This window comes from Rhinolophus ferrumequinum, chromosome 24 (genome assembly GCF_004115265.2).
Source record: "Rhinolophus ferrumequinum isolate MPI-CBG mRhiFer1 chromosome 24, mRhiFer1_v1.p, whole genome shotgun sequence".
NCBI lineage: Eukaryota > Metazoa > Chordata > Mammalia > Chiroptera > Rhinolophidae > Rhinolophus > Rhinolophus ferrumequinum.
In genome coordinates this window covers 2,184,452-2,207,761 of record NC_046307.1, presented here as the reverse complement: position 1 = coordinate 2,207,761, position 23,310 = coordinate 2,184,452, and the positions used below count along the sequence as shown (strand labels likewise).

The window sequence follows — 23,310 nt, the reverse complement described above, 5'->3', positions numbered from 1 at the left end:
GACAGCTTTCTCCTGGATGGAGGAGCTGGCAGAGGCCATGGTTTCTTTGTTGAGCCCTCCTCCTTCTCAGATATGGCATCTGAGTCTCCATCAAGCTGGCTAAGGCTGTTCATTCACCACGCCCTGGTGATCCCAGACCCACCCCGCCTAACTTTCAGGCACATCCAAGCTGCTTTCAGTGCCTTTTTTGTACAAACCAACTGCCTCAGCTCATGCTGCAGACTTCCCTAGGGTCTCTCAAAGGTTCGCAGTACCCAGACAAGCAGCATGTGGCTTAAGCATTCCTGTACCTCTGGCTAAGCAGCCCTAAGCCCAGCACTAGCCACAGCTGGCCTTGGCTTCTCGAGGCACTTCCAAGCATGACTCAGCCGGCAGCCATGTGCAGATTTCTTTGTGGCTCTGCCAGATGGCCCTGGGTAGGGCATGGGGTGCAGCTGAACTTGACCTGCAGCAGATCCCCTCCAAGGTGGTCCTGAGGCTGGCACCTCCAGTGGCCAGCTTCGAAAATAGCTGGAGCATCACCCAGCCGCCTCCAAGAATGACACACCCAAGAGGCAGATTGGGCAGGCAACAGAGCCCTGCTGAGGCAGATCCTGCTTTGTAGGGTCAGCCCATGCACAACAACTCTTCCACTGTAGTCAAGGCCAGTCCTCACAACCAGTGAGACTGAGGGTCAATCCCTCACATTGATGTGCAGTTATTAACCAAGGCTCAACTGCAAGAGGAGGGCACACACAACCCACACAAGGGACACACCTGGAGTGCAAGGCTCAGGTGACCAGAAAGACTGTGCCACTGAACCCCACAGCACACCTACTACAGAAGGCCACTCTACTAAGACCAGAAGACATAGCAGCCCTACCTAATACATAGAAACAAACACAGGGAGGAAGCCAAAATTGGGAGACAAAGAAACATGTCCCAAATAAAAGAACAGAACAAAGCTCCACAAAAAGAACTAAACAAAATGGAGACAAGCAATCTACTAGATGCAGAGTTCCAAACACTGGTTATAAGGATGCTCAATGATCTCAGTGAGAACTTCAACAAAGAGATAGGAAACATAAAAATGGAAATAGAAAACATGAAAAAGAATCAGTCAGAAATAAAGAATACAATAACGGAAATGAAGAATACATTACAGGGAATCAACAGTAGATTAGATGAAGCAGAGGATTGAACCAGAGATGTAGATAAGGTAACAGAAAACACACAAACAGAACAGCAAAAAAAAAAAAAAAAAAGAATCCAAAAATTGAGGGGAGTTTAAGGGGCCTCTGGGACAACCTCAAGCGTACCAACATTTGCATTATAGGGGTACCAGAAGGAGAAGAGAGAGAGCAAGGAATTGAAAACCTATTTGAAGAAACAATGGCAGAAAACTTCCCTAACCTGGTGAAGGAAATAGATATACAAGCCCAGGAAGCACAGAGAGTCCCAAACAAGAAGAATCCAAAGAGGCCCACACCGAGACACATCATAATTAAAATGCCAAAGGTTAAAGACAAAGAGAGAATCTTAAAAGCAGCAAGAGAAAAGCAGTAAGTTACCTATAAGGGAGCCCCCCCATAAGACTGTCAGCTGATTTCTCAACAGAAACTTTGCAGACCAGAAGGGATTGGTAGGAAATATTCACAGTGATGAAAAGCAAGGACCTACAACCAAGAAACCCAAAACATTACTTCATGTGGATATGTGCATCCACATGTTCATTGCAGCATTGTTTACAATGGCCAAGATGTGGAGGCAGCCTGGGTCTCCATCAGTGGATGTACAGATAAAAAAAGGTGGCACATATATACAATGGAATATTACTCAGCCATAGAAAAAGAAGGAAATCTTGCCATCTGCGATAACATAGATGGACTTGGAGGGTACTGTGGTGAGTGTAATAAGTCAGACAGTGAAAGACAAATATCATATGACTTCATTTATAAGTGGAATCTAAAAAACAAACAAACAAAAAAACAGAAACAAACTCATAGATACAGAGAACATTTTGATGGTTGCCAGATTGTGGGGGGGGTTGGAGGTGGGTGAAAGGGGAAGAGATTAAGAAGTACAAATTAGTTGTTACACAGTATCATGGGGATGTAGGATACAGCATAAGGAATATAATAAAAAATATTGTAATAACTGTGTATGGTGTCAGATGTGTACTAGATCTATCAGGGTGATAGATGGGAAAGGGGTGGGGGAAGGGTGAAAAAGGTGAAGGGATTCAGAAATACAAATGGCAGTTATAAAATAGTCATGTGGATGTAAAGTATAGGGAATATGATAATAACTATGTATAGGGCCAAGTGAGTACTAGTCAGCAGGATCACTTCCTAAATTATATAGATGTCTAACCACTATGCTACACACCTGAAACTAACAGAAATAATATTGAATGTCAATTCTAACTGAAAAATTTAAAAAGGGGGGAACTATCCAATAATATTGTGACAGCGTAATATAATGTCGGATGGTTGCTGGACTTATGGTGATCACTTCTTTAACATAAGGAACATAATCAATAATGTGGTGATAACTCTCTGTATAGTGCTAGGTGGGTACTGTTGAATAACTATGATGTATACCTGTAACTAATATAATATTGTATGTTAGCTATATTTTAATAAAAATCTTAAAAATTAAAAAAATAAATGGACTGGAAATGGAAATGATGAAGCCAAAAATATCAAACAGCCTAAGATCCTTGGTTGAAAACATTAGCAGCAACACATGACAGAACTCATCAACTCCCTCACAGAGGAAAACCACAGGCTAAACCTAGCAAAAGCTGTTACATTCAACTCACAAGCCTCCTGTGCTTACTAGTGGTTTTTGTCTCCAAGGCTCAGAAGTAATATAATTTGGAATTATTTGTGCTGTAGAAGGAGGAAACAAAACACATTAAAAAAGTAGAGAAATACCAAAAACATAGAACAAAATATAGAAATATAGGAAAGAACGAAAAAGCTTTTTTCAAGAAAGCACTAACCACAAGAAAGCTGGTATACTTATATCAAACAAATGTCATAAAAAATAGATTTTAGAGTATTTCATATTGACAAAAAGGTCAATTCTCCAAGAACATACAACAAATCTCCATTTGGACATTACATATTCATAATGTATAAAGTAAAAATTGAGAGAATGAAAAGGATACATAGAGAAATCTTAACAATCACAGTGTGATATATTTACATACCACTTTCAATAACTCAGAAATCAAACCATTAAGAATATGGATGATTTCAACAACCTGATTGACAAACATAACCATATTGATATACTTAGAACACTATACCCAACAATAATAGAATACACACTGTACATAAGTGCATATAGAATATTTATCAAAACTGACCATATGCTGGGCCATGAGGCAGAATGAACATATTTCACAGGAGTGAGAACACTCAAAATATGTTCTCTGAACTCAGTGGAATTTAAGCCAGAAATGAATACCAAAATACCAGAGAGACAGTTTAAAAACCCACAAATATTTCTAAATTAAGCAATACATTTCTAAATAACTGATAGATCAAAGAAGAAAACAGAACAAAAATCAGAAAATATTTTAAATTAAGTAGTAAAAACATAAAATGGAACTTATAGGATACAGCTACAACCATGTTTAGAAGGAAATGTACATCTATCTATCTGTCTATTATCAATCTCAAAAAAGTAGAAAAATAACAAACCCAAAGGAGAAATATTAAAGATAACAGAAATTAATAACTTAATAAAAAAATGATAGACTTCTAGCAAACCTAATCAAGAAAAGAGGACAGGCACATATTACCAATTCCAGGAATGATAAAGTGACATCAGGACAGGTACCACAGACATTTGTAATATAATAGCATAATGAGAAAACTTTGTGCCAATAAATTTGACGCTTTAGACAAAAGACTCAAATTCTTAGAAAGGTATAATGTACTAAATCAGACACAAGAAGAAACAGAAAATCTGAATGGTTATATATCTAATAAATAGTTTGAATCTTCAATTAAAAACCTTTTCACAAAGAAATTTGCAGGCAGCGATGGCTTCACTAATGAATTCTTCTGAACATTTAAGGAAGAAATAACGTAACATCAATCTTACATAGGAACTTCTAGAGAACTGAAAAGAAGGAACATTTCTAACTAGTTTTATGAAGTTAGCACAACCTACTACCAGAATCTGATGAAGACAATAAAATATATAAAATCGCAGACCATTCACTCTCATGAACACAGATGCAAAGTTCCTAAAAAAAAAAAAAAATTAGTAAAAGAAATACAGTGACATATAAAAGGATAATACATCACAAATAACCTGAAATTCCAAGGTTGTTTTCACATTTCAATCACTCAATGTTATTCGCCATAGTAACAAAAATAAAGGAGAAAAACCACATCATTATTTCAATAGATGCTGAAAAATCATCAGACCCAATTCAACATCCAGTCATGATAAAAACTTAGCATAGTAGTAGAAACAAACTTCCTTAATCTGATCAAAAGTGTCTACAAAAAAATCTACACCAACATCACAGTTAATTGTAAAATATTCCCTGAGACTGGGATGAAATAAGCATGACTGCTATCACTATTTCTATTTAATATTGTATTAGAAGTCTTAATACAAGGTAAAAAAAAAAAAAAAGGTTGGAAAGAAAAAACTAAACTGTCATTATTCTCAGATAACATTATGTTCATAGAAAAACACAAAATATTCTATGGAAAGTCTATTAAAATTAATAAAGTTGCTGGATATAAGATCAATATATAAAAACCAACAGTATATCTACATAGCAGCAACAAATAATTGGAAAATTAAACTTTCAAAAGATATTTATAATTGCTTTAAAAACAAAAAAAATACTTACAAATAAATATAACAGAAGATGTGTAATAACTGTACATATAAAACTACAAAAAATTCAGAGAATTTAAAGAAAACCTAAGTAAATTAGGGATCTACCATGTTCACAGAATGGAATACTTCTAATTCTCCCCACTTAACCTACAGATTAAGTCCAATTCTTACAAAAATTCCATCAGAAATTTTGTGGAAACTGAATACCCAATCCTAAAATTCTAAAAAAAAACCCGAAAAGAACAAAGCTGGAGGACTTATGTCATTAATTTTAAGACTCACTATAACGTTAGGGTAAAACAGTATTGTATTGGCACAAGATTAGACAAAAAGAATGAAACAAAATAGAGAGTTCAGGAACAGACTTGCACACAAACAGACCAACAGGACAGATTATAGAACCCAGAATCAGACCCACACACATGCAGTCACCGTATGTATGACAAAGGTGACACTGTAGTACAATGTGAAAATGACAGTCTTTTTAATAAATAATCCTGGGTCAACCGGATACCCATATGGAAAACAATGAATCATGAATCTTCCATGTGGATTGACAGTGTTTACTAAAGCTCACATATTGATGAACTTAGTATTCCTAGCTATACAGTCAAGAGAAATGTATACTTAAGAGGTCGGACAATTAAGGTCGTGAACTCAACCTAGAAAAAGTGCTACATACCTCACTGCTGAATATCACTACGGTCACCTTCGAAGTACGCCCCTTGGGAAGCTATGCACCGATGCTAGCGCCTAGTCCACCCTTCAAAGCAATTTTGGAACTCTTTTTCTGGAATGGCCATCAGAGCTGTTATCGTATTACCCTTGATGTCCTGAATGTCATCAAAATGTCTTCCTTTCAATATTTCCTTTATCTTTCGGTAAAGAAAGAAGTCATTGGGGGCCAGATCAGGTGAGTAAGGAGGGTGTTCCAATACAGTTATTTGTTTCTTGGCTAAAAACTCCCTCACAGACAGTGCGGTGTGAGCTGGTGCTTTGTCCTGATTCATGGCAAGAGCCATGAATCAATGACGAAAAGATCAGGTTATCTAACTTTTTCACACAGCCTTTTCTGTACTTCCAAATAGTAAACTTGCTTAACTATTTGTCCAGTTGGTACAAATTCGTAACGAATAATCTCTCTGATATCAAAAAAGGTTTAGCAACATCATTGCAATAAGTTCATGAACTTAATTGTCATATATTCTCTAAAAGATGTCCAAGAATATTCATAGCAGTACTACTCATAATAGCTCCAAGCTAGAAATAATCCAAATGTCCAGCAAAAGTAGAATGTACAAATAGTGGGAGGTTTACACAGTGAAATGCTATGCATCAATGAGAATAAACCAACTATTGCTACACATGACAACATGGATGCATTTCAAACACATTCTTGAAGGAAAGCAGCCAGACAGAAAAGTACATGCTGTATGATTCCAGTTATATAAAGTTTTAAAGGGAAACAAAAGTAAAAATAAATGTATGGGACTACATCAAACTAAAAAGCTTCTGCACAGCAAAAGAAACCATCAACAAAACAAAAAGGCAACCAACCAAATGGGAGAAGATATTTGCAAATGATACATCTGATAAGGGGTTAATATCCAAAATATATAAGGAGCTCACACAACTCAACAACAAAAAACAAACAATCTGATTTAAAAATGGGCAGAGGACATGAAAGGCATTTTCCCAAAAGAGACCTACAAATGGCCAATAGACATGTGAAAAGACGCTCAACACCAGTAATCATCATGGAAGTGCAAATCAAAACCACAATGAGATAACGCCTCGCACCCATTAAAATGGCTGTCATCAAAAAGACAGGAAATCACAAGTGTTGGAGAGGATGTGGAGAAAAGGGAACCCCTATACACTGTTGGTGGGAATGTAAATTAGAGCAGACACTATGGACAACAGTAAGGAGGTTCCTTAAAATATTAAGAACAGAACTATCATATGATCCAGCAATCCATTTTCTGGGTATCTACACCAAAAATACGAAAACACTTATTTGTAAAGATACATGCACCCCTAAGGTCATTATGGCATTATTTACAATAGCCAAGACATGGATATAAATTAAGTGTTCACAACCTAAGTGATGGATGAATGGATAAATAGAAGTGGTTCATATACTCAATGGACTACTGCTCAAGCACAAAAATGATGAAATATTGCCATTGTGACAACATAGATGAATCTTGAGAGTATTATGCTAAATGAAATAAATAAATAAATAAATAAATTGGACGGAAAGAACAAAAACCATATGATCTTACTCACATGTGGAATATAAAACAAAAACTAACAAATGAACAAACAAAACAAAAACAGACTCATAGATACAGACAATAGAATGGTGGTTTGTACAGGGTAAAAGGGGTGGGGGGAAGGAGAAGTGGGTAAAGGGAATCAAATCAACGGTGACCGAAGGAAACTAGACTTTGGGTGGGGAGCACAGCATATACTACAGAGATGTTGAATTATAATCTTTATACCTGAAAATTATGTAATGTTAACAAATGTTACTCTAGTAATTTAGTTAAAAGAAGTTTTAAAATAGGCAAAACTACAGCTATGGTCAGGGTCGTCGTTTTCTTTAGGACAAAAGGAACAGAAGGCATGGGAGGGTTCTGGTGCGCTAGTAACATTCGATTTCTTGATAAAGGTACTGGTTATACAGATGTATTTATACTGTAAAAATCTGTTGAGTTGTACACTTATGATTTGTGTACTCTTCTGTGTTAGTATTACTTCAGAAAAAGTTTTAAAAATCTGGGAGATGAATTTCAAAAATAATTTGGCTCAACAAAACTACCCAACTGTTAGCTTTCTTTTCTAGCAGCTACTGGATAGCTATGTCTATGAAAGCCGTTTTCTGGATTGTGATAATAAAAACACATCATTTGTATATAAAAGAATATTTCTCTTTTTAATGTTTTAGGTAAAGGATAACACTCAGTTAATTGTTAATGAAGCGGGCAGAGAAACACAGCCTGGCTTTACCGCACTGAAGATGAACTAGGGTGAGGACGAAGGCCACTTCACTCAGCTCTCACTGGGGCCCAGGTCATTTCAGTGTGGGCTGAATTAAGGGGATACAGCCCCAGCTGTACTGGCCCACATCAAAAAAAAAAAAAAAAAAGTATGGTTTTAAACTACGCAACTCTAGGGTTTCAAGCAAGGCGTGTGAGTAGTATGACCCAAGCCCCTATACAATATAGTCCAGAGGCCACTCCCAGAGAAGAGACCAGAAACTAACCCAATTTACTTTCAAATTATCAAAAGCTTCAAGCATTGGCACCATCACGTACATCCAGAAGTGGGGAGTGGGGGTGGATAAAAGAAGGCTTAAGATCAGTTTACAAAGCCTTTAGGCCCCCAGACTCCTTCTCCAATTCAGAGGAGGAGGGACATCCCTTTCCCTCTCCCAGCTCTGCAAAAGAGCAGAGACATTTTCTCCCAGAGAAAGTAAACCCGTGCCACGGATGGGAACACCCCGGCAGCTGGCTGCAGGATGGTTCGCTGAAGACTGGAGCCCCACCTACTCCCCAGCAGAGCTTCCCGAGGACTCCAGTCTTCTGCTGTTCAACTGGGCAGACAGACAATCAGGGATTACTGGACACTGAGGAAAGCCTCTAATAGGAAAGAGATACCAAAATAAAGAGAAAATTCGAGAGCACAGAGCCTAGCAAGGGAGAGAAATCTTTTTAAAAAATAATTATTTAGAAGTAATATATTTAACTGTAAAACATGAATAACAGCTTACAAATAAAGCAATATTCAGAGAAACAAGAATTCTTGGAAATTAAAAATGACGGCAGATTTGAAAAGTCAATAGAGAATTCCCATAGTAAACAGTTAGAAAACAAAAAACTGAAGCAACTGTTTTTAGGCAATGGACAAATAACAGGGGAAGATGGTGATGCCTGGGAGAAGGGAAACAGACAAGGGAAAACCTAGGGATGCCCCAGTTTGGCCCCTGGAGGCGGTTTCTATGTCATGCATGGGATCAAAACAGCCAGGAGTCTCAGTGAATTGAAGTGACAGATATCAGGGTTTGGGGAAGCCCAGGCTAAAATCTGTGGCCCATTAAAGAGCAGAAAGCTGAGGAAACTGAATTTGCAGTTTAAACCCATCCCACAAGAAAAGGAAGGAAGGGAGGGAGGGAGGGAGGGAGGGAGGGATGGAGGGAGGGAGGAAGGAAGGGAGGAAGGAAGGAAGGAAAAGAAAGAAAGAGCAAGCCAGTCCAGAAGACTTTGCTGGTTCTACCAAACATTTAATGAAGAAATGATACCAATTCTACACACATTTCCCCAGAAAACAGAAGAGAAGAAGAAACTTCCAAATTCATTTTATAAGGCTAATGTTACTCTCTGATACCAAAGGAAAGAAAATTACAAACTAATATTCCTCATGAATACCGATGCAAACGTTCTTAACAAAATGTTAAATTAAATCTAGCAATATTTAAAAAAATGGGGTTTTGAAAATTAATCTGGGGAATGTAATTTAGTGATTACCAGAGGGTAAGGGGGTTGGGGGGTGGGAGATGAGGGTAAGGGGGATCAAATACATGGTGATGGAAGGAGAACTGGGAGGACTCTGGGTGGTGAACACACAATGTAATTTATAGATGATGTGATACAGAATTGTACACCTGAAATCTATGTAATTTTACTAACAATTGTCACCCCAATAAATTAAAAAATAAATAAATAAATAAATAAATAAAAATTAAAAAAAAAAAAAGGTAGTAAATCAAGACGAAGTATGTTTTCTCCAGGAATGCAAATTTGAGTTGAGATTTTAAAACCAATCAGTATAATTCACTATATCAACCATAGCATCATCTTAAGGATTCAGAAAAGCATTTGACAAAAATTCTACATCTGTTTATGATAAAACTCTCATCAAACCAGGAATAGGTGTAAACTTCCTCAACCTGATAAAAGAGCATTTACAAAACAATCCTCCCTCTGACATTATACTCTCTGTGCAACACTGAATGCTTTTCCCCTAAGGCTGTTGACAAGGAGGATGGCCTGTCACAGCCACTCAGCACTGCAGGAGCCGTCACCACTGCAGGGAGAAACACCGGGGCCGTGCATACATTGCTGTGGGAATGCAAAATGCAAACAGTTCCACAATTTATTATAAAGTTAAATACACATTTAGTATGCCACCCAGCAACCCTACCGCTAGGCATTTACCTCTGTGAAAACATATGTCTGGAAAAAGCATATGAACTAAAAATATGTCCACACAAAACTTTGTACCAGAATTTTCACGGTAGTTTTGGCCAAAGACTGAAAATAACCCAAATGTTCATCAGTGATGAATGGATGAACAAATAGTGGTCCAGCTACACAACAGGATGCTACTCAGCAAAGCAAGGAACTACGGGATGCAAAACATCCAAGATAAGTCTCAAAGATATTGCGCTAAGTGAAAGAAGTCAGATGCCAAAGAGCACATGCAACATAATTCCATTCACAGGAGATCCTGGAAACTTAAACTCACGACAAAAGCACATCAGTGGTAGCCAGGGGCTGGGGCTGGGGCTGGAGCAGGGATTAACTGCAAAGAAGTAAAAGGGAACGTTTAGGGGTGACTAAAATGTTATTTTTCTTGATTTGGTGATGGTTATGCAACTGTACAAATTTGTCAAAACTGATAAAATATTACACTTTAAAACTGGTTAATTTTACTGCATATAAATTATACTTTATATGAAGCTGATTAAAAATATTTTAAAACCCTCAAGAGAAAAATTGGAGGATAAAATTGAAAAATTTGTCAAAAAGTAGAAAAAAACAAAGATGGAAATTGTAATAAAAAGAAAATTAGAAGACCAGTACAGGCAGTATCAAGCATTCCATGAAGAGAAAATAAGAGAAAACTGAAGGTGGAAATTACACAATAACAGAAGAAAATGTCTTCTACTATAAGAGAAGATCCAAAGGGCAAAAATTTCAGATGGAAATGCTCACCAAACAGAACCATACCAGGGTAGATCACTCAGAGACGTCAGAGCATGGGAGTATTGGATCGGCCCCTACCAGCTTTCGGAGACGGAAACAGGTCATAACTGATGAAGAATCAGAATGACTTTGTATTTCTCAAGAGCTGACTGAATTACAGTGCTGAATTTGATCTAGTGAAACTACCCAGAAAGTGTCAGGGCAGAAAAAAGACATTTATAGCATGCTAGGCTACAAAAAAAGTACTCCCGGCATCCTTTCTTAGGAAGCTACTGGATGATGTATGCCACCAAAAGAAGAGAGTAAACCAAGCAAGAATATGACAGGGGACATGCAGCCAGGAAAGACGGGCTTCACAGGAGGATGACAACTGGTGCCAGGCTCTGGAATGGACTAGGTCAGATGCTCCAGAAGAGGCTTTTCCAGGAAAACAAAACTATCACAGTGCCTGATGAATATGTAAGTCTTGAGAGCAGATGCAGACAACTGGAGAAGGGCTGAGATTAAAATAAATTAAACTAAGCAAAGAACCAATGAACGCTGGGAACAGATTGCTTAGGAAAGCCAAAGTTGTCATAATTTACTACGTGGATAGGCTGTGAACAGTGACTAAGGGTGCAAAGACTGCTCTGAGCTCGATGACCCTACAACCCTTCGGGGAAGACAGGGGTGGAAGAGGCAGTAAGATGACTGGTTGGGGCGGTGAGTTTAATCCTCACTTTTTATGGAAGGAATTCAGATAAATAATGTCTAAAACTAAAAAGTCCGGAGGTAACAATACAAAATGTTACTTGAAGACATGGAAGCAAACAGACCAAATAATCAGCTAAAAGAAGAGAAAGTGCTTATTTCTAAAGAGGGGAGAATGGGGAAGAGGAGAGACAAGGGGCCACTGTTTTTCATAATAAACACTGGTTTCCTTAAACTAAATGCATGTATTACTTTGATAAAATTTAATTCTAAAAATAGAAAAAGAACAGAATAAGCTCCAAAAATCTCAAAGGGAATAATGAAGAGCAAAAACTAATAAAATAGATCAAGATAAAACAGAAAGGATCAGCTAAGTCAAACATTTGTTAATTAAGTCTATTTAAAAAGAAAACCTCTGATAAGACTTACACAGAAAGAGAGACAAAAGTTAGTATCAGAAATTCATGTTTTCATTCAACGACTACATACTGGGACCTGGTGTGCTGGGGACACAGGCAAATGAGACCAAGTCATTCCCCCGTGGCTCTGAGGGTAGAGACGCTTATTTAAACAGGACACAGAAAGCACTAACGATCATAAAGATAAAAACTGATCTATTTTAGCTCATTAATTAGGAATTTCTGTTAGTAAAGAAAAAGCTATAAACTGAAATACATATTACTTGATAAAGTATTAGATTCCCAGATATGTATAGAACTCCTAGAAATGAATAAGAAAAAGATAACTATAATAGAAAAATGGGCAAAGAATATGAATATGTAAGTTACAGGACACAAATAATCAACACTTAAAAAGATGTTCAATTTCACCAGTAAACAAGGAAACACAAATTAAAACCACAATGAGATACCATATTTCAGGAATGGGACAAAGGAGAAGTTTTAAAAGTCTTAAAGTTCCAAATTTTGGCAAGAAGGTGATAGGAGCTTACGTCAACTATTAGTTTCATTTGAAACTAATTTAACCAGCAACCTGGAAAAATGTAGTAGAACTGAAGAAGCATGTACCCTTACACCCAGGATTTCTGCATCTATGAACACACTAAAGAACGTCCCAAACAAGGCCCATGTGTATAAAAGGAAGTACGTACAAGGATATTCAGGTCAACATTATTCAACACAGCAAAAAGTCTGGAAACAGGTCTATCAGCTCAAAAAATGGAAAATTAAGGGACAGTCATTGAAGGAATCTCAAAACGCAGTTTAAAAAGACCTAGAGCTACACATCTCAACGAGGATTTAAAAGCAGAAGGTGTGGAAACGTATCTACAGTACAAGACATATATATCAAGCTTTATAGCACCAAAATTGCTAAGAGCTCTTCATACATGCGGTCAGAGCAGGAAGAGCGGAACTGAACTGTGCAGAATCAAGCTGACGGCTCTCGGGTAGGTAAGGACGGGGGTGACACAGGACTTCCTGTGCCGCTATATCTGGTTTCTTAAGACAGACAGTGGAGTCTGGGTGTTGTTTCTTTATTTTAAGGTAAAAAAAAAAAAAGAGGGAAAAAAAAAAAAGGAACTGGTAATGCCAGGTGTAGAAATAAAATTCCATGTCAGAGAAATAAATAAGAGCTGGTTCTCTAAAAAAATTTCCCAACTAATTTAAGAGAAAAAAAGTATGCAGGTAAAATTGGAAATAATCTAAAAATGTTAAAACAATTGTGCACCATGCACAATTGTAAATGAATACATTTTATAGCTCAAAATAGATTAATTTAAAGCTAAAGGGTAAAATGTACAATTGACACAACAAAGAGAAACCTAAACAGATTAATAAATAAGAAAGAAATGTAACAAGTTACAGCTTAAAGCAAGGGATCAAATAGTTTTCTTTAGGTTTACTGACTAAATAATTTTTTGTGTAATTAAAGCTATTTTGGAGAAGGAAGAAAAATGACACGGTTTGAGGATCAGATGGGTTTCATGCTGGCTTCACCCTAATCCTGACTTGCCACGTTTCAGCAACATGAAATCATCCAAATTAATCAACTACTCTGAGGCTCAATTTTCTGTAAAGTGGGGTTAATCATACTTGCCTCAGGTTGTAATTATTAGATGGGGCAGTTAACATAAATTCCCGGAAATCACCTAGCACAGGGCCCAGCCACAGGCACTCAACTGACTTTCTCCTCCCTCTACCAGCTCATGGCCCAGAGATAAAAATTAAGAAGGAAAGCTATCTATCAGAAGGACTCTTTCTTATTCTGTTTAAAAATAAGTGTTTATTCTAAACCAAGAGTAATTGGTGCAACAATGGGCTAGGGCTAGATCCAGTCCCTTAAAAATCAGGTATAAAACCTATAACCATTGTTCTATGTGGTTTCTCAAGTCCTAGCCAGTCATTAAGAAATGAAACAGAAATAAGACAAAACTAAAACTAAAAATGAATCCAATGAATATTTTAATAAGAGAAAGAGACAAGAGGGGGATAATTATTTGGAAATGGCTACCATTTCTTTATAGTAGCATTTTCCAGTTAACAAACGAAAGACGAGATGCTACTGTTCAACAATAAAAACCACCTTCTCGGGAAAGGAGGGAACAGCTATAAATCTTTATTGGGAGATAGAAAATGAGACTTCTTTCCACCTCTGACTGACTAACCACTATCATCCTTCATGAATCGGCTCAACATTTGGGGTGTCCAGGCAACGCAGAAAATAAGAGGTGCTGGAACCGAGGGTTGTGAAGGGCCCCTGGGAAGGACTGCCCCAGGACCACCTGGTTTTCCAGGTCATTACCCACGGTGACTATAAAGTCCCTTACAGGCATCAAAGTCCTTCTTCATCTTCATCGCCCCCGACACGTGCAATAAAGAACTAGTGTTAATGACAAATAAATGGAAGCATGAAGGAGGTTATGATGCCAGACTGCAAGGACAGAAGATGAATTTCTTTTAACTCTCCCCTTTTTGTTATGTACTGCTTGTATAATACAGAATGAAATATTAAAATGCCTCAGTTTGGTTATAATAGAACATACCAATTCAGAATGCTATTGGGGTAAGTTACAAGATTTTTGTTTGACAACCGTGTGTTGGAGCTAAGACATTTAAATTCCATAACAGATTGGGTCCTAGACATTCCAGATATATAGTTATTTACTGTAGGATATGAATTTCTGCCTACTTCCCTGGGCAAAGTCAGTAACAAACACTTTTTAAAAAATATTTAACTACTTTGTAGCCTGCAAATGTAGTGAAAGTGAACTGTTGTAATCTCTTGGATAAGGCAATACGCTCCCTAGAACCTGCTCTTAAGCTACCAGGTCCAGTGGGCTCCTCAAGACAAGTAACAGCCACTAAACTGTCATGTGCTCTGTATCCCCAAGCAGCCAGTCTATGCCCCTCAGCAGCTGCCGAGCACTGTGCCGGGTGTGGTGGCACAGTAGCATATGCCATAGGCCTGGCCACGCTCTCCTGGTGCACACAGCTCAGTGCGGTGCCGCAGACGCTAGAGAATAATTATGTGCTGGCTGAAGGTATGCACACGTGTATGAACCAACAGGAAGCGGGTGAAGAAATGTGCAGTGTTCAGGTAGAAGAGTGGCCTCAGTAGACATACGGTAACTGGCCATAGGACAAGAAGCCACTCTGCTGTGTGTGACCCAGTGTGCAACTCCTCACTGGAGAAGTGCAAGCAGAGACTGCACTGTCAAGTGCTAGCAGGACAACAGGACATGCAAGCGTGGTGGGAGAGCTGCCCAGATTATATATGAGGTCTTTTCCAAACCGGGGACTACTAATCCATGCCAAGTTGGGAGAGAAGAAAATCATGGAGGGTCCAGGCAGGCACAAATCACCACAAGAAAGGAGTGCCACATGCATGTGGGGACAAATGTGGCAACAAAGTATTAAGATGGACAAAAGGGAAAAGATGCTCATTTCTCGGTCCACAGGCCTGACGCATTTGCTGTTTCTCCTGACGCCTTGCACTGCAGAATTCTTACCAAGACAGAAGCATCCAGAAGCGTCCTGCGGCATCCACTCTTCCTTTTTTCCCAAGTGGGCAACCATATCTGGTTTGGGTCCTAAGAGTCCTGTTTGTGAGGGGAAAAAAATGGACCACATCTGTTCACACTAGAAATAAAATCATGCTAGGATGCGATCTGATCCTTGGTACTTCCTGGAAAAGGTGACTTGATAGGAGGGCCCAGGGTAGAGATGAGTTCCCAGAGGACAAAAAGATGGCTCAGGCCTGACAGACAACCTGTTCCCATATCCTTCTCCCTGGTGAAGGGAAGGAGGATTTGACCCTTACTCATCTGAGGCCCCCAAAGAGTCCTGTGCCCAGGACACCAAGGACAGGCATGTCGGAGCCTTGAAAATCACACCCTCAGTCAGCCCAATCTTCTCTGTGCAACCAGTTTCAGGGTCCCAGGGAGGTGTCCCAACGTGAAGCCGAGCCTTCGGAGGCTTGCCACTTACCCAGAGAGACCAGGTTGCTGTAGTTCTCCAGCATCACCTCCCTGTACAGAGCCCGCTGTGCAGGGCTCAGCTGTGCCCACTCATCCGGGGTGAAGAGCACGGCCACATCCTTGAAGGTCACTGACTCCTGTAACAGCAAGCCCGTCCCTGTTGACCGGTGGCTACCCTTTCACATGGCACATTTTACAAACCTAATATCGGCCACTCGTGGCAACCAAAGTAAGGCAGCTTGTAAACACAAGATTAATGGTATGACACTGACAATGAATTTGAGGAAAAGGTCAGGGAAGAGAAATATCACAGTGGACTGGCACCATGGAGACCGGTTTCACAGAAAAAATGGTGCCTGAGATGGGTCCTAAAGGAAAGTCAGAAAGCGGGAAAAGGAGGGTGAGTAGCTGGTGAGCTGTGTCTCACTCAACACAGCACCTTCAACCAGCTGCTCATCCCTTTCAATGTTTCTGCTACCGATTCCTGCCCTGGACCGGCTTACGTGTAAAGTGAACAATTTTAGCAAATCATCAGAATTTATACACTCAAATAAATGCTGTCTTCTTCAAAGTGCAGCCCATACACTTATTCTATAGAGGTTGGCACTGCTCAAAGCTTTTTAGTAATTTATTGAAATTGAAAATGTATCTTTTCAAAAAATTTTTAAAATTTTTTAATTACAGTTGACATACAATAGTACATTAGTTTCAGGTGTGCAGCAGTGGGCAGACATTTATATAACTTATGAAGTGATCCCCCTGACTAGTCTAGTACCCCCCTGGCACCATCCATAGTTTTCATAATATTACTGACTATATTCCCTATGCTGTACTTCATATCCTGTGACTATTTTCTAACTACCAATTTGTACTTCTTAATCCCTCCCTTTTCTCACCCAGCGCCAATTACCCTCCCATCTGGCAACCATCAGTTTGTTCTCTGTACTGAGTCTGCTTCTGTTTTGTTTATTTATTTTGTGTGTTTTTTTCCTAGATTCCACATACAAATGAAATCATATGGTGTTTGTCTTTGTCTGATTTATTTCACTTAGCGTAATACCCTCTAGGTCCATCCATTTTGTCATAAATGGTAAGATTCCATCTTTTTATGGCTGAGTAATATTCCATTGTATATATGTACCACATCGTTTGAATGATTCCATTGGTATGCAATAATCCTCTCAAGTAAAAAGCCAAATGTCATAATAGAAAAATAAAAAATAAACTAAAAAAAAGAGTGCAGTAAATCCCACCTCCCCAGGAAAATGCTCCAACCTCTTTCTTCATTTAGCTCCTGTCTCAGGAACTGCAGGAACCTCTTACACTCCAATCTTAGTTGCTAGTGGGAAGATTGCAGGTTTCCATTTCCAACCAACCTGGGTTCCAGTTCCAGTTGTCACTTAGGAGACCTTTAACAAGTTCCTTAGCTCTACACCCACTAGGATCAGCCCAGTATGGGGTGTGGCGAGAGAAAGCAGAGACTAGATCAGACCTCTGAGTGAGACTGGATTGGGAGAAAAGCTCCTGGTCAGGGAAAAGAAACATGCCCACACGCTCCAAACCTCTACATTCAAATCTTCTAAGGTAATTTAGTGTGTGGTGGGGGGAACCCCACAGCAAGTCCCCACTCACCTGGACCATGCTTGGCAGGTACCTGACAGCCATTCCTTCTTCTCTGATGAACCCTTTTAGGAACAAGTCAGCTTGGACTTGGAGCAAGGACTCCTGAGGCTGGAAACTTCTACACACACTGGTTCAAAAGACACCACACAGCAGTCCAGAGTGAGGCTGTGAGCATTCAAATCCTGGGAGTCCACCAACAATAACCCCAGCCCTGAATTCTTAATCCCTATTTGCTCCCAATTCTCTCTCCTCCTCCTGAGGGTGTTTCTGCTGGCCTCCACTGTAATGGGGATCACTTACCATGCCACCCTGTTTCCCCGAAAATAAGACCTACTCAGATCATCAGCGCTAATGCATCTTTTGGAGCAAAAATTAATATAAGACCCAGTTTTTCTTTACTATAAGACCGGGTCTTATATAGTATAATATAATGTAACTGGGTCTTATATTAATTTTTGCTCCAAAAGATGCATTAGAGCTGATGGTCTGGCTAGGGCTTATTTTGGGGGAAACACGGTACTGCGCCACCACACATCTTTCCCCTAGCATCGACTAGAATCCTCCCCATTTTCCCTTCCATATCCCTTCCACTGACTTCTTGCAGAGAGCACCCCTCCCCCCGTTCTCACGCTTTGTACTCACACTCCAACTTTTGCCCTTAAGTCACACTGAGAGGTCTCTAGAGAAGTGTCCTCACAGGACAGCTGCTTAATTCTGGGAGGGAAGTGGAGGTGGGGAAGGAAGGTCACTTTTTTCTCCTCAGAAAGGAAGCTAAGAAGGCTAGATCTTCATGGTCGAAATCTCTTAAGCCAAGCCCTCCTCTGGCCTCAGGCCTCTCCTCTGGGGCCCAGTTTGGGTGACCTAGAGTCAAAGGTGGGCAGCAGTGTGTTTAGATGTGGGAGGCGGAGAGAGAGAGGGGATTTAGGAATCTTCTTGGCACAACCCAGCCCACCCTCCAGCCCTCTGCTCTGCTAGGTCCACAGCGGAGATGCCGCGGGGGCTGCCCCGCGGTGCCCGCCTCGGAGGGTTCTGCGTACAGGGCTCTGAACCCCACCCGGGGCATCTATCCCTGAGCGTAAACGGGCGTCCAGTGGTCGGCTCCAAGAAGCGCGCCAGAAGACCTGACCGCATCATCCTCCAGGGGCACTCGCAGATTCGCACCCTAAACCCAAGAGCGCACACCTGGTCGTCCTCTTTTTCTCTTAGAAAACAAACCTTAGCCATACATCCCGGGAAGTTTGAGGCATCAGATCAACGTTCTCCAGAATGGAGCACGACCCGGACCTACTTGGCTTTCACCTCCGTCCTTCTCCCCGGGCGCGACCAGCCACGGCCGCTCCCGCTCTCCCGATGAAGCTCTGGCTACCGTGCCTGGTCACCACTGGGTTGCCCTTTGAGGAACCCCGGCCGGCGGCCAGAGACCGCAACCGCCACATCGCCCGCAGAACACAAAGAGCTGGAATCTGCAGCCCGGGTCTGAACTGCGCTTGCGCGTTGCCCTGGGAACCGCTGAGCCGAATCCTCGCAAGTTCGAGGTGCGCAGCACCTCTACTTCCCAGGTGGCAAATCGGTGGCGAGCACCCTTACCGCGCGGGGCAGAGAAAGATGTTACGCGCCCGCGCAGACAGTGCACAGCCCCTCAAACCCCGCTCCCTCGCCTCTCAAACCCCGCCCCTAGAGATTTTCCCTACTGAAACTACATTTCCCAGGAGCCTCAGCGGGGTGTCGCCGTTCCATTACGCAGATAACTCCCCGTGCGCTAACTCGTAGGTGCGACTTTGGTTCCGTTCGGGTCACTCTGGGACTCGGTCTCTGCCTTGGAAAAACCCCCAAGAAGCTAGACTAACGAAAAGTGGACGGTGGTGAGTGGCTCCTGATCCGGTGACGAGAGCAGATCCGGAACGGTTCCGAAAGACGGAGTACGAGGCGACAAGCCGAAAAGGCGCGTTCCAGAGGAAGGACCGCGCCGAAAGGACGTGAAAAGGCGGCGATACTGCGCCTCCGCCCCGGGACGCAAACGATACTATCTGTGGCCGGTGGTCGGGCAAGGGATGGTTCAGCGATAAGTGCGGTGCAGGGCGGGGAAGACAGGGGTATCCGGCTGAAGGCCGGCAGACGAGTGAGAAGGCTGCTGCGGCGGTTCAGGACAGCCGATGGTGGCTGGAACCTGGGCGGGGGCCGAGGGCACGGGCACCTGAGAAACGTCGAGCAGGTAGAATAGATTTGGTTCCCAGCGACTTATCATGAGAGGAAGGAGCCTGGATGCCAAGGAGGTCCTCTTGGACGCATGGGTGGTATTTAGAGAAGGTAGTGTTTGTTTTTGTCGACAGTATGTTCAGGGGGCGGGCAAAGAGGAGGCGCTGTACAGAAACAGCCAAGTGGAGATACTTAGTTGTTTCTGAATACCTATTTTCATGGAGCGCAGGAAGGAAAGGTGAGGGTTTTAACTTTGTCCATGGTGAGAAAGAGCCAAGAATGTGACCTGAGGTTTGTCAGGAATAGAAGCAGTGGCTGTATGTGACACTGCAGCATTAGTTTGGGTGTTATTGAAGGTTTCATTCTGTAGACACTTTTGAAACACGTCAGGCACTGTTCTTGGGCCTGGAGAATAGCAGTGAAAACCCTGCACTTAAGCAGGTTTAATTAACAAAATATTTATCAGGTACTGATGACAGTGGATCTGTGTCAAGGATCAGAATGTGATGGGGGGTGGAGTTTAAGTAGCATTTTGGGAAATTCAACTTGAAGAGAACATTTGAGCAGAGATTGGAACACAGTGAGGGAGGAACCCAGGTGGGGAAGAGCGGGAAGGGAACGCCGCTGTCCAGAGAAGTGTGCCCGGTGAATGCGAGGCTTAGCAGGGCCAGTATGACAGGAGAGTGGGGGAGGAAGTCATACGGTAACCAGAAGGCCATTGTAGGAACTCTGGTCTTAATCTGTGTGTGATAGGAAACCACTGAAGGGGCTTGAGCAAAATACTGACATGACTGAGCACACTTGGCCAGAAGCACTGGTCAGCTGTAGGGAGAACAGGCTATGGTGGGGCTGCAGGGAATACACGGGAACCAGTTAGGGGCTATTACAGCATTCGGGGGGGAGACAGACTCCCAGTTACCCAGTTATACAACCTTCCTAGAAGTTATGTGCTTTGAGAACCTTGTCATTCTAATTAAGGGTTCTGGATGCCATGCTAAGGCGTTTGGGTATTGCTGTTTTTAGGTACATGAAGGCGATAACATTCGTTCAGCACTAATTACATGTCGGGCACTTTTATAAGCTCTTTATATCAGTTATCTGATGTAATCCAAAGCCATTAAGTTTACACTATTAACAAATGAGAAAACTGAGGCACCAATATGTTAAGTGCTTTGCCCAAGGTCTCATGTCTAGTACGTGGAACCAGGAGGCCTGCACCTGTTGACAGATGAAAGGTGTAAAGGTTGTCCTCATTACTTGTTGCCTCGGATGGCTGAGAACTGACAAGTGCCTAAGGCTTCCAAATCTCCTGAAAAAGTACTTAAACCTCCATTTATCTGACCCATTTCTCCTGGTGCTCCCTCTGTGGGTTAATATTTAAACAATTTTGAGTTACTGCATCAATCATAGGTTTAATAACTTCATTCTTCCTCTCCTCGTCCTGTGCCTTGCTTTTGAGCCTTTATTTTGCTACTGTCTTTATCATTTTCACCTATTTTCTACCCATTTCTTCTGCCTCCTTTCTATCTCTTGAGATGAGGTGGGGAACAAGAAAAATAGGTGAAAGGAAAAGAGGAAACTGGATGTAATGGAGACCTATTATCAGTTTCTGAGGATATAGTTAATTCAGTGTTTCAGTCCTCCTTTGTCTTTGATGTTTGAACTCCATGAATTAAAATTTAGAAGTCATATAGCCCAAAGAGACTGAACGGCCCAAGGTCCAAACACTGAGAGTCCATAGGGAACCTGCATTGGCACCCACAAACATCTGCACCCATCATTGATTACCACCTCTCCCAGTGGAAAACTCCCTTTTTTCTGGTGAAAAAGATTCCTATGGTCTCTACCTGTGCTCCAAATCATATTTCCCCACTTTGAGCTGCACATCCATTCCTTTCTGCGCCTTCAGACTCTCCATGCATCTTTTAGGTGATAAACATGCAGAATTCTATATTAAATCATGCAAACATTCTCAGCAGGTTGTTGGCTGGCTAATCCAATACCTTTCTCAAACCACCTTTTCTTTGCCTACCTCTACTATGGAGGCTGCAAGAGCTAAATACTTATTTTCTCAGCCTCCTTTGCTACTAACCTCCAGGTAATACAGCTGTGGTCAATGAGATGTTAGCAGAAGTCTGCTGAGGGGTTTCTGGGAAAACCTTTTATAATGAAAGGCACAAATGTTGCTCGTATTATCCACTCCCCTTCTTGCATCAAATGCAGATATTTGACCTAAAGCTACGGCACCATCATGTGACCATGATGGAAAAGCCATGAAACTCAGGCATTGAATTATTTTGTCTTTGAACCAAAGCCAACCACGTCCAGATTTGTTATGTGAGGAAATAAACTCTATCTGTTTGTAAGCCATTTTAACGGGGTTTTCTAGTATTTGTAACCAAAAGCTCTTCTGATAGATACACCTTTTCTCAACTCCAATCTCCCTCTAGTTATCTTTCTAAACTCTCCTTTCCCAGTTAAGTCCCTTTCAATCTTTAACTCACTCTTCAACCAACTAAAATTTTAGAGGTTATCAGAAACAAAAACCAAAGATCATATTTCTATTTTGATCTTACTTTCACCCTCAGGAGCATTTGAAAATATTAACTATTGCTATCCCTACACTAAAACTCTTTTACTTTTGTGCCACCTTCTGATTTTTCTTTCTGTTGTTCATGTTTCTTTTGGCTGTCGCCTCCCCTCAGCTTCTACTGCTTCTACTTACCCATCCAGTGATAGTACAGTAGTCCCCACTTATTGAGGGATTCGTTCCAAAATCCCCAGTGGATGCCCGAAACCATGGATAGTACTGAACCCTATATATATCCTATAAGTACATACTTATGATAAAATTTAGTTTATAAATCAGTACAGTACGATTAACAGTAACAATAGAACAATTATAATATACTATAAGTTATGTAAATATAGTCTCTCAAAACATATTCTATTCACCCTTCTTGTGTTGATGTGATGATACAATGGCTACGTGATGAGATAAAGTGAGGTGATGATATAGTAGGACGGTGCGAAATTTCATCACGCTACTCAGAACTCTGCACAATTTAATATATGACTTGTTTATTTCTGGAATTTACCATTTAATATTTTTGGACTCAAGGTTGACCATGGATAACTGAAACCATGGAAAGCAAAACCACAGATAAGGGGGGACTGCTGTACTACCACAGTGCCCTCTATCACTGTCATTCTACTTATTCTACTGCATATCCAGAATCTTCACTCCTCAAAATACCCCCCAGACTGAACTTGTCACTGCTCCACAAAATTGGTCAACTTTGTTTTTCATTATGGTACCCTTATCACCCAAATAAGAAATTCAAGTGCCCACATTTAATCAGTTATGTTATCCAGATTCTGTCTCATTATTGCTTGAATTCTTCCTTTCCTCTCCCATCCCTACCACTTTCTCAGTTTAAACCTTGGGAAACAAGAATATATTACTCATGTTGATTTTCTAATCAGGTCTAGCATGTATTTAGCACTTGTTAAATGTGT

The 23,310-nt window shown here is 40.8% G+C and overlaps 1 protein-coding gene across 3 annotated transcripts in view; it reads right to left on the bottom strand.

Annotated features, from left to right (window-relative positions):
- Nucleotides 1-19,211, bottom strand: part of ZNF454 (zinc finger protein 454) — a 34,899-nt gene extending 15,688 nt beyond the window's left edge. The window contains exons 1-5 of one of the 3 annotated variants that reach the window (XM_033096184.1): nucleotides 18,884-19,211; nucleotides 18,238-18,456; nucleotides 17,605-17,722; nucleotides 15,983-16,109; nucleotides 15,505-15,594 (exon numbers count right to left, since the gene is read on the bottom strand). In XM_033096184.1, the coding sequence (XP_032952075.1) occupies nucleotides 15,505-15,594; nucleotides 15,983-16,109; nucleotides 17,605-17,637 (250 nt within the window). In that variant the 5' untranslated portion in view covers nucleotides 17,638-17,722; nucleotides 18,238-18,456; nucleotides 18,884-19,211. Of the gene's footprint in view, nucleotides 1-15,504; nucleotides 15,595-15,982; nucleotides 16,110-17,604; nucleotides 17,723-18,237; nucleotides 18,457-18,810 lie in introns of all 3 variants that reach the window. The other 2 variants (XM_033096182.1, XM_033096183.1) reach the window with 2 other exon arrangements.
- Between the last annotated feature and the right edge of the window lie 4,099 nt (nucleotides 19,212-23,310).